The 12650-nt window shown below is 43.8% G+C and overlaps 1 protein-coding gene across 3 annotated transcripts in view; it reads left to right on the forward strand.

The window, feature by feature from the left end:
• The window catches only part of ADAMTSL1 (ADAMTS like 1), a 465052-nt gene that overhangs the window by 352200 nt on the left and 100202 nt on the right, over positions 1-12650 (forward strand). For all 3 annotated transcript variants that reach the window (XM_061200460.1, XM_061200461.1, XM_061200463.1), the window contains one exon: positions 5032-5160. In XM_061200460.1, coding sequence (XP_061056443.1) covers positions 5032-5160 — 129 coding nt within the window. The remainder of the gene's footprint in view (positions 1-5031; positions 5161-12650) is intronic.

The following is a 12650-nucleotide window of genomic DNA, read 5'->3' on the forward strand; positions in this document are numbered from 1 at the left end:
TATTGAGGACCTACTATGTGCCAGGACTGAGTGGTAGGAACAAAGAAGAGAACAAGAGGGATGTGATCCCTGATTTTATGGAAGTTACATGGTGAGGGGTGGGAGGCAGAAGACACACAAATAAGGTAAATTTTGATAGTTCTAGTGCTTAGGGAGAAAATAAAATTGGCATTGAGCTATGTAATGACTGGTAAGGGAGGGAAGGCATGTATGCTTTAGAAAGGCCCCAGTAGGAGGTGATATTTGTGTGGAGACGTGAATGACCAGAAGATAACTGTGCAGAAGTCTTCGGGTGGAGGATATCAGGGAAAGGGAACAGCTGGGACAAATGTGCTGATGTTCTGGAAGAAGGGACTGAAGGGCAGTGTGGCTGCAACAACAGTGATCAACTGGAAGTGTGGCCTCAGGGAGGTAGAGGGAGGATAAACAGCTGGGCCTGAACACGTAGGGGATGGTTGGGCATGAAAAGGAGCTTGAAATTTCGTTCTAACTGCACTGAAAAAGCACTAGATAATTTAAGCAGAGGACTTGTGTGATCTGATTCATGTGGTGGGAGCGAGGAGACCAGTTAGGCTGTGGAATAGTCCACCCAGAGAACATGGTGGCATCAGATTATAGCAACGGAGGGACTGGTTAGATTTAGAGTACAGTTGACGTGCGAGCCGAGAGCTTCTTCGGGTCAGGAGGTAAGGTAAATACATCCGTATTAATTGTGTCACTCCCGCTGCACTCTCTTGTTATCACCCTGCATTAGTCTCAGAAAGCATTATAGTACGAAATCACTCACCTTCACTTCAGGTCATACATAATCTCAAACACATTGAATATAGGTGAGATAAGGAAAAGGATCCCAGTCAAAACAGATAGACAGCCTATGCATATATTCAAAGGTGAACTCCTCAGAACCCTCCTCAAGTTTCTGTCCTTAAACATATTGATAGTTCTAATGAGCTAATAACCCATGCCTAGAAGGCAATTAAAGGGGAGAGGAAAAGAAAGAAGGACAGCTTCTAATATGAAGCTGGGTGACAGTGCAAGCGGGAAGAAAGGATAAATAGATGATGGAGAAAACAAAAAGTATGAAAAGCAGGTGTGAGACTCCGAAGGGCATTGGTGAATTATGGTTTTCTTCACAGTTAATGAAGGCACAGAAGAGTGAATGCCATTGTAGATTGTCCTGCCTATAAAATGGTTGAAACAAAATTAAATCCATTTGGCTTACAAAAAATTAAGCTTTGGATGTATGAAAATGATCTCATGTGGACCCTTATTTCCCCAGGTGCTCAATAAATGAATCTTTTCATTGTATTTTGTGGTCATGTACATGAAGTGCTGTATTTTTATCCCCAGCTGGTAAAGGCCTATTAAAGTGTAATGTACACAGAATTTCCACTTCTGGGAAGATGCCATAGATGTATTTTTTCCCTATTCCTCTGGTAAATGCAACTAAAGTCCAGACATTGTATATAAAACAAACATAAGAAGACTGAAAAGGAGAGAGGAGAAAACAGACTGGCTAGGGAACTTGGGTACTGAGGAATGACACAATTGTGACTTCATTGGGTTTTCTGGGCTGTTTGTTTGTTTGCCTCATAAAGCCCAAACTTGGAGCTGAAGAAGGCGGCTGCCAGGAAATGCAACAGAAACAGAAAAAAATGTCCCAGCTTAAGCCTGCTTCCTCTACCCAAAGGAACAGGAAAGGGGCAACCTAGCAGGACAGAAAACTAGAAAATGCTGCTCTACTCCAAACACCACCCACACCAGCAAAGCCTGAATGGGAAGACTGGACTCCTCGGCAGACTGAAACATGGTTCCCCAACACCCCCATGGACGTGGAGTCAGAGAAGATGGATTTTATCCCCACAGGGACATAATGTGGAGACCACATGGGGATCCTAGACTTCTACCCTCATCCTGCAGTGTCCCTCTTCCTCTTCCTGCTGGGGTGGTGGTAGAGAAAGCCTCCTGGAGAGTTAGGACTTTCACTCATCACCAGCAGTAACAAGGCTTCTCCCACGGCAGGGTCAGTGGAGAGCAGGGGGGAAACAGGAGCTCCACCCAGGCCCAGCAGTTAAGAGGAGCCCCCCACGTGGGTCACAAAGGAAGCCAAGTGGAGAACCTGGACTTCTACTTCCACTGGGTAGTAACTGGGTGGCATCTCCCTGCTCCCCGACCTGAGTGGTTTCAGAGAACAGCAGCTAAAACATTTAAATAAGGTCCAGAGTTGTATAACATGATATGAAAATGTTCAGGTTTCAACCGAAAAATCACTCATCATACTAAAAACCTACTTTTAACAGTTTCATTCAATGTAGTGATGGAAGTTCTATCCAGTGAAATAATCCAAGGAAAGGAAATAAAATGCATATAGATCAAAAGGAAGGAATAAATCTGTTTGCAGAAGAAATGATCCCCTACTTAGAAAATACCAAGGAATCTACAAAAAAAGTTCTAGAACTAATATATAAGTTTAGCAAAGTCACACGCTATACAAAACAACTGTTTCTGTATACTAGCAATGAACACATGAACACTGAAATTGAAAATACAATATCATTTACCATCCCTTAAAAAAAATAATAATTGGGTATAAATCTAACAAATTATGTCCAGGACTTGTACACTGGAAACTACAAAACTCTGATGAAAGAAAGTAAAGGAGATCTAAATAAATAGACATACAGTGTTCATGGATTGGAAGACTCAACACAGTAAAGATGTCAATTCTCTCTAAATTGATATTCATGTTTGTATATTTCCTATCAGAATCCCAGCAAAATTTTATAGTTGTAGACAAGACTATTCTAACATGTATGTAGGAAGGCAAAGAAACTAGCATAGCAAAGAATAATAAAGTGGGAAGAATCAGACTCAAGAATCAATTTCAAGATTAATTATATAACTACAATAATTAAGACTGTGTGGTATTAGTAGAGAGATAGACACATAAATCAGTGGAACAGAAACAAGAATACAGAAGTAGAGCCACAAAAATATACTCAGCTGATGTTGACAAACACAAAAGCAATTCCATGGAAGAAAGATAGCTTGTTCAATTAATGGTGGTGGAGCAATTGGACATCCATAGGCAAAAAACAAACTTTGACCTAAGTCTCACGCCTTATATGAAAATTAACTCAAAATATATCACAGACTTAAATGTAAAATGTAAAACTAGGAAACTTTTAGGAAAAAAATAGGAAAAATTTTTTAGGATCTTGGTCTAGGTAAATAGATCTTACACTTAACATTAAAAGCATGATCCATGAAAGGAAAACGATAAATTGGACTTCATCAAAGTTAAAAACTTTTGCTCTGTGGAAGATCCTGTTAAGAAGATAGGAGAGGGCTTCCGTGGTGGCGCACGGGCTTCCCTGGTGGCACAGTGGATAAGAATCTGCCTTCCAATGCAGGGGACACAGGTTCGATCCCTGGTCCAGGAAGATCCCACATGCCACGGAGCAGCTAAGCCTGTGTGCCACAACTACTGAGCCTGAACTCTAGAGCCCGCGAGCCACAACTACTGAAGCCTGCGCACCTAGAGCCTGTCGTGCTCTGCAACAAGAGAAGCCACTACAATGAGAAGCCCACACACCACAACGAAGAGTAGACCCCGCTCGCCGCAGCTAGAGAAAGCCCACGCACAGCAACGAAGACCCAACACAGCCAAAAATAAATAAATTTTTAAAAAAAAATTTTTTTTAAAGAAAATAGGGGAAAAAATCTATAGACTGGGAGAAATTTATTACAAACCACATATCTGACAAATGACTTACATCTAGAATGTAAAGAGCTCTCAGAACTCTATATAGTAAAAAATAAACCAATTATAAAATGCTAAAGGACATGAAGAGACATTTCATCAAAGATATAAAGATGAAAAATAAGCACATGGAAAGATGTTCAATATCACTAGCCATTGGGGAAATGCAAATTTTAAAAAACCACAATGAGATATCACTACACACCTATCAGAAAGGCTGAAATTAAAACTAATGATAACGTCAAATGCTAACAAGGATGCAGAGAAACTAAATTACTCGTACATTACCGGTGGGAATGTGAAATGATACAGCCACTCTGGAAAACAGTTCAGCAGTTCCTTAAAAATCTACTGTATGGACCTAGCAATTACACTCCTGGGCATTTATCCCAGAGAAAATGAAGACAAATGTTCACACAAAAACTTGTACAGGAACGATTATAGATGCTTTATTTGAATAGCCAAAATGTGGAAACAACCCAGATGGCCTTCAACATCTGAATGGCTGAACATACTTGGTACATCCATACCATGGAATACTGCTCAGCAATAAAAGGGAGCAAACTATTGATACATGCCACCATGGTACCATGTGAGACCTGTAAGAATCTCCAGAGAATTATTCTGAGTGAAAAAAAAGCCCATCAAAAAAAGTTACGTACCGTATGATTCCATTTATATAACATTCTTGAAATGCCAAAATTATAAGAAATGGAGAACAGATTAATGGTTGCCAAAGGATTAAGGCAGGGCTGGGGGCAGCATAAGGGATCCTTGTAGTGACGGAAATGTTGTTCTGTAGCTTAACTTCGTCAATGTCAGTGTTCTAGTCATAACATTGTACTCTAGTTTTGTAAGATATTACCGTTGGGGGAAACTGGGTAGAGAGTACGCAGGATTGCTCTGTGCTATTTCTTATAACTGCATGTGAATCTACAACTATCTCAAAATAAAAATTTAATTAAGCCCATAAAAACAGAATTTATTGGATCATTTGTTAGTTTAATGATAAGATGCACAAATCATCCCAACTTGTTGGATACCATGCTCTCTCCTCAGATTCTTTTTGTGACAATTCTATGGTAGCTAGACAGGTGGGTGCGTGGACGGATGGTTTTTATAGTATACAGTTAGAGTTTTTTCAAAGGAAAACACGGTCAGTGGAAAAAGCCTGGGTATGTCCCTTGTTCATTGTTGGTCATCTCGTGTTTCAAGGGAATACCCGAAGCCACCATCTAATAAAATGTCACGCTCCTTCTCACCCTCAGGAAAACCACTAGTGAAAACGTCCCGAGGGGCTGTGATCAACACAGAGGAGCCCGCGATCACGGTTGATGTAGGCGGCACCGTCAAAACAGTTCGAGGCGTGAATGTGACTATTAACTGCCAAGTTGCAGGTGAGAAATGCATTCATATGTTAATTCATTTGTTCAGATATTAATGGAGCCCTGTGCTAGGTTGGGGGCTGGAAAGATAAGTACAAATTCTGCTCTCAGGGATTTGGGGCTAGTAGGAAAACTCAAGCATGAACCTCAGTCCCTCTGAAAGTGGAAAGTGCTGCTGGAAGTTGAGAGGAGGAAAACTGGGACAGATGAAGGGAGAAGAGGTGGTTTTTATCTCCGTCTTGCATACTGGTAGAATGTGAGCATGCAAAGATGGGGGCAGAGTGTGTTCCAGGGGGACGACAGAGTGTGAGAAAATTCATGGAAGTAGGAAAGCCGCAGGACTTCAGGGGAACAGCGTGTGCTTTGGTCTGGCCAGAGCCCAGAGTGCATAGATAGGGTGGTGGGGCTTAAACTTTAGTAATGTGGGTTGCACCTGTGCCGTGGGAGACTTTGAATGCTTGGATGAGGAGTTCAGACAGAGGCAGAGTGAAAGTGACATTAAGGGGCCATGCAGTGCATAAAATGGATTGAAGGAAAGAAATACAGGGACAGAGAAGCCAGTTAAGAAGCCATCATAGGGCTTCCCTGGTGGCGCAGTGGTTGAGAATCTGCCTGCCAATGCAGGGGACACGGGTTCGAGCCCTGGTCTGGGAAGATCCCACATGCCGCGGAGCAGCTGGGCCCGTGAGCCACAATTACTGAGCTTGCGCATCTGGAGCCTGTGCTCCGCAACAAGAGAGGCCACGATAGTGAAAGGCCCGTGCACCGCGATGAAGAGTGGCCCCCACTTGCCACAACCAGAGAAAGCCCTCGCACAGAAACGAAGACCCAACACAGCTATAAAGGGAAGGGAGGGAGGGAGGGAGGAAGGAAGGAAGGGAGGGAGGAAGGAAGGAAGCCATCATAGTAGGGCTTCCCTGGTGGCGCAGTGGTTAAGAATCCGCCTGCCAATGCAGGGGACACGGGTTCGAGCCCCGGTCCAGGAAGATCCCACATGCTGCGGAGCAATTAAGCCCGTGCGCCACAGCTACTGAGCCTGTGTGCCACTGAAGCCTGTGCGCCTAGAGCCCGTGCGCTGCTACAAGAGAAGCCACCGCAATGAGAAGCCTGTGCACTGCAACAAAGAGTAGCCCCTGCTCGCCGCAACTAGAAAAAGCCCATGCACAGCAACGAAGACCCAACACAGCCTAAATGAATAAATAAATAAATTTATATCCAAAAAAAAAAAGAAGCCATCATAGTAGTTTAGAGCAGAGGTGCTGGGGCCTGAACTCAGGGCAGTGGTGGTGGAAAGCTCGGGAGTGGATGGCAGGGGTAAGAGCAACAGGAACCTGGAGCTTACTCACATCAGAAGTAGGTAGGAGTCATTAATGAAAACAGCCAATGCTGTTAGGAGTGTGATACAGGCATTGCCCTTGGGTAGGCCTTGCAAACTCAGAGGCCTAAAGGGACCAGAACGTCACAGGGAAGTGGAGGAGTAGTGGACCAGGGGCGGTTGTAGTATGCTCTTCATAAAGGCATCTACCGTCAATTAAAAAATAAAAAACACCCACATAGACTGGAACAAAGCTCAGCTACCAATTCTGCCTTCCTGTGAACTGCTAGCCTGTCTACCCTAAGGGTTTTCACTCCCACAGTGCAAAGAAAAAATGGATGGCTCTTGTGCCCAGCCACAGTCCCCTGATTGCTGTCCTCATCAGATATACCTTCCTGCGGCACCCAAACCACGGTTCCCCAGTCATACCCTGTCTGCAAAAAGGACAGGCATTGGCACCCCCTGCTCTGGGGGTTTCTTCCTCTTAGATCTCAGCCCCAACACTGGAAGATTTACCTCCACTTGTGATTTATAAGGCCAGAGATAACCCATTTTAAAAGAAGTAGGAGGAGAATCTTCATCTACAGCATGTTGTTTCCAAAGAACAGCCAGGTCTGGTTTTTCTCTGAAATGTTCTGGTAGCTCCAGGAACCCAAAAATATAAATCTCTCTCTGTCATCATGCATTAGCTTCTTCTTGGTAAAGCTTCCCTTGGCCTGTGCATCCAGCCTCATCAGTGAAAGCTTCTGGAACTAAATCCCTTCAGGCTCTATACTCCGAGATTGGGAGTAGGACAAAATCTCTGACAGGGCTTCCCATGAATGAGTTGCCCCTCTATACACAGACTGGTGGTAGAGGCAGGGTCCTTTGTGCAGGACCATCATGCCTCATGTGATCACTAGGAACATGGGCCTTGGAGACGGAACACCAACTGGAGATATGATGGACCACGTTGGGTCTCCTCTTGAGCGCTGGGATTGGTAGGACTAAAAGAATGGGAAGCAAAGGGCAGCAAAGCAAGGAATTGGGCATTTGAGGGAGACTGAGAGAACCAGAATCCAGGTGGAGAAGTATTTATCATGGGGAACCCAAGACAGTCAAACCAGCTTTGGTCAACTCTTCCATGCCACCTAAGGCCATGTCTCCCGACTTCATCCAGAGACTCACTCTTGGTAACCTGATGGTGAAATCCTAGGTTGTTAGGTCCAGTTTTTGCCTGGCCATGTACATTAGGTTCTTTGCTTTTATGTTTATTCATAGGGCCATTTGTATTAATCATGATTAACTAAAATAAATGTGTGTCTCTGCCATTATGCCTTTTGATTTTTATTCAATGTAGATGGGAAAGAGCCTGCTTTTGATTAAACTGTTGGTCTGTGAATTTACTGGACAAAGAAATCATTCTTGAGCTGAGTCTCCAGTCAAAATACTGACAGCTATAATGCTAAATGGCAGAAAAAACTAGTTTTACTTTGATGCTACAAGTGGCTGTTATGGCTGTCTTGTGACATAATTTTAATGGCTATATAATAGTGTATTTTAAGAATATTACATAATTTACCTAGAATAACTCATGTCCTTACATGTTTGAGTTGTTAGCAGTTTTTCATTAAATAACTTTTTGCATACATATGCTTTCAACATGTAAAATTCAGCCTCACAAATTCTTCCCAACTCTTAAGCATAAAAAGCATTAAGCAATGAGTATGATGAGGCTTTTTCTTGAAAAGTGATCCAATCCCTTAATACCACTCCCAAACTTGTTCTCTATTTAAGAAAATTAAGAAAACTGAGTAGGAGATAAAGGGTTGGAGGAGGAGTGTTTCAGTCATTGGGAACAGGATGTGCCTGAGGTAGAAAGAGTGTGTTGGATCTGAAGGAGTGAAATGTGGCTGGTGTGTCTGTAGGATGGAGAGCAGAGAAGAAAGTAGTGTGACGTGTGGCTGGGAGGTGGGGAATAGTAGGCAAGGGCTAGATCTTACATGCTTTCCTAGATTATGGTACCATTTGGAGCAAGGGAAGCTTTTGCAGACTTAGGATATAAAATTGTGAGGACTGGTCATGTAGAAATAACTAGTTGAGGAGTCAATGATAGGCAGTGTATTAGCTAGGGAAGGCTAGACTCTGGTAACAAGTGGACTCCCAAATGTGTAATGACTCAAACACAATAGAAGTTTATTACTGCCTACCTAGGAGTCCAAAGAGTGGTCCTGGTCAGCTGGAGGGGATCTGCCCCCCACAGTCCTTCAGCATCACAGAACACTGGTGGCTCTGTTATCTTGAATACATGCCTTCCAAGGTCTCCCCAGAGGTTCTCTCTATCCTGTCAACCAGAAGAGGGGAAAAACAAAGTGTAGACGATGGTTGAGAAGATTTTAAGGGTGACACCTGGAAGTAGCACACATTACTACTTCTCACATTCCTTCTTAGTCACATGGCTACTCACAGCTACAAGGGCTGTTGGGAAATATAGCCGGGCTGGGTACCCAGGAAAAAGAAGAAACAGCTTTCAGTGTCTGCCACAGTCAGTGTGAAGAAATGTGGAAGGCTGTAAACCTTTCCAGACTTACATGGTTCTTTAGAATAATTGCCAAGGCTGACATTTAAGTTACTGTATCCTTTCCTTGTCTTGCACCAAGCCATCAAAGAAACTTCTAGAACTTATCATGTCAAGATGTACCTTTCAGTGGATGCCCCACCTCAAGATGTTGACAAGCCGCCATGGTGCAAGCAGCCTTCCAAGTGTAACAAGTGGTCTAGTTAACAAGAATATCCTGTCTGGGATTTTAAAAAAGATGATTATACATCACCCTACCTGGCAGCTCAGTGGAGATTAAAGACACTAATCCTCATAATCATATCAAGTTACATCCCATTATGACTACACTCATTTACTGATCCTTTCAAGCAGCAGGGAGAGCACTGTGTTATTGATAAGATATGCCACAAAGGGGGAGAAGTAAAGGCAGGTCCTTTTCCTTCCTTTTTTAGACACAAATCATACCAGGGAGTCCAGAGTGTGGAGCCTATCCAACTAACTTGTCAACAGCATAGCTTTGGACTTTGTTCTGTGGTGGAGTATATTTTTTGTCATTTTTCAGACATTTCTTTCTGTAGAATGTGCTGTCACATCACAACAGGCTTGGGAAAAAAAACAATCTTCCACAACCTGACTAAGCTTCTCACCAAGAAGAGCACTAGCAAAGCCAGCACAAATGGATTCTAGAAAGTTCTCTCTTAACAATAATCTTGGTGTTACAATTACAGCAGAAAGGTTAATTCCAAAAGTAGGAAATATTTAAGGATTTGATACCAGAAATAATAGTGCAGCAATTCATACCTTTTCTAAGGAAGCAGTCTGGTATAATGGCAGGCAGTGTCATATACTTGTTAGGATGGGGATCCCTAGCATCAAATGTATCTGAGTTTGGATCCCCACCTGCCATTTGTAGGTCACTGATTGGCCATGAGGTAGAGAGGAGGTACAGGGACTCTGTCCCCATGTAATCATTCAGGAATCCAAACTAATGTCATTTTAGGCAGATTTCATAATCTCTTCAGGTCCCAATTTCCTCATCAGTAAAATGGAGTTAATAACAATGCTTCATATGACCTTTGTGAAAAATGAGTGATTATGTTTATTAAATGTTTGGCTGATAGCAAATACTCAGTAAATGTTCTTTCTCCATCTAATGTGTTCAGGATATTTTTGTATAGCTCCTGACCTTGGTGCATTCCCAATGTCTACGTATTCTAAACATCATTGTTAAGCATGTATATCTGGTACCTTTTCCAGGGACTCTGGCATATATGAGGGCTGGTGATATTTTCTGAAGCATCATTGTCATCTCTTGAGAGGAAAAGAAAAAAGAGATCTCTGGTGCATCATTTATTTTTCTTCTCCCCTTGTTCCAACTTTGTTTGTAATATGTCAGAACCAGTCACGGCAGGACTGGCTGTCATTCCAAAGTATCTTTTTGGTGTCATTCTCTGCTTAAGGCGCATAATCGCAGGCAGGAATCCCCCAAAATGTGACACCAGCAACTCCATCTCCATTGGCAAATTCTTGATGCAGGTCCGTGTTTGAGGGAGTCTAAGAGAGGTTTGCTAATCTATGTATTAAACAATGATTCCTACATCATTTGGCTTCCCTCGGCACTGCTGTCACTTCTGTGGTCCCAGTTTTACAGAGACTGGAGGTCACTTCCTTCTACCCTTCATTAACCTGAACATGTCCATTTCTCCCATGAACTCCCCTGCTCTCAACTGAGGAATTCAACCCTTTTGGCAAAGACTCTGTTTTGTCCTGTTAAACAGACTTGCTTTCAAAGGGGCATGAGGCCAAGGGTGATGAAGTGATGAAGGAAGAAGCTTACACCCACTTCCTGGAGACATGAGAAATGGCTCCAACCCTGGGTCATCTCTCTCTCCCTCCTCCTCCTCTTTCTCACCATCCGTGTCTCCCCTCTGGCTGTCCTACAGGCACATAAGCCCTGACCAGTGAATGACACATAGGGGATCAGCAAGTCTTGCTGCAGGAGCTGACCATGTAAACACAGTGTTGGCTCTGGAGACACACACGCCATGGCCCATGGACACCGTCATGGAGAGAGAGCATTCCCTCCGACCATTCACTTAGTCATCACGCTTTTGCTGGTGGAACTGACAGCCCATTAGTCTGGTTCTCTTCCTCTGCCTCCTCACTCTAGAACAGCCTCAGTTCCTATCAGGGATTGTGTGCTTACTGCCCACAGCCCTCCTCCGAGGAAGGTGCCAATGACAAGTGCTACATGTAATCAGTTCATGGTGAGGGAAAGTGGGTGAATACTTGCAAAAGATGGTTTGTAGGACCTCATTTTTCCTTGCACTTTCAGGAGAGAAATGACTGGAAGGGTTTTCTTTAACTTACTTTTCAACGGCTTTCTCCTGAATGCTATGGAATTCTTTTTTTTTTTCCCAACATGAAAACGGAGCTCAGGGACCAAAGTCTAAGCTGGCATGGCTGGGCATCATGATGCTCTTGCTCTCCCTAGTGGTGCTGCAATGAAAAATCAGCTTTTCTGCCTCTCACCTGCATCTTTTCTCCAGGTGTATTTGGAGATAGTGCCAGCCTGGCCCCTCTCATGCACCTGAGCCTTAAGTTTCACAGTGTGTGCCCCTCCCTGATGGGACAGGGCTTCAGTATCCAAGTCTCCACCCCTTTCAGCAGCCTTGCCTCCTTTCTCCGGCCAGCCTGCCAGTCCCTAGTGATTCACATTGAATTATGGGTAATCTGAACAACAGCAAAAGAGAGAGGACCAGAGAGTCACTCTCCTGTTTCCCATTAACAGGGAGAAAAGCCCTACAGATTGGCCAAACACTTGGGCCACACACCTTAGGCCACCATTCCACCACTGGAAACTCCACCTGAGGCAGCAGGCCAGCAAGGACACCAGTGAATTCACACAAGGTAGCTCATTGTTAGTGAGGGAACATATGAGACCACCCTTCCACCCCACCCCACTTCCTGACACTGGGAGTTCAGGAACAGCAAGTGCTCAAGGGGTCATAATGAGGGCTGATAAGCTGGCTGTTACAAAGTAGACTGTGGGTAAATTTTGTTCATCAAGGACAAGCAACAGGTACACAGGTAACTCCTTGAAGGTGTCTTCATTCTCAACAGTACCCTGCCCATGAAGGGTAAGGCTGCCCTTGCCCCAAGGGCAAAATCCATCCCTAACTCAGGGAAAGCACAGGACTAAAGCTCTGGCTCTGACTGTTCCTGGCTTTGACCCTATTTACCTGGATCTGACATTCTGAACCTGCCCTGGATACATGTCTAAGAGTTTTATGAGCAAACGTTGCGAGCTGAGTCAGCAGGCTAGACAGTGCAAGGGATGGAGCTTTCTACTCCCTGGAGACCTGTGAATTAATGCCACACACTTTCTGTCTCTCAGCTCACTCAGAGCTTGGTCTCCTATGCAGACCATGTCAGAAGGCTTGTCCTAAACTGGGGCCTCCTTACCAGCATGTGACCCACAGGGAAACTTCCTCAGGAATTAAAACCATTCTTTTGTCTTGGTCTACTCAGGCTGCTATAACAAAATGCCATACATTGGGTGGCTTAAACAGCAGAAGTTTATTTCTCATGGTTCTGGAGGCTGGGAATTCCAAGATCAAGGTGCCAGCCCATTCAGTTCCTGACCAG

Source organism: Eubalaena glacialis, chromosome 9, assembly GCF_028564815.1.
Source record: "Eubalaena glacialis isolate mEubGla1 chromosome 9, mEubGla1.1.hap2.+ XY, whole genome shotgun sequence".
NCBI classification, from domain to species: domain Eukaryota; kingdom Metazoa; phylum Chordata; class Mammalia; order Artiodactyla; family Balaenidae; genus Eubalaena; species Eubalaena glacialis.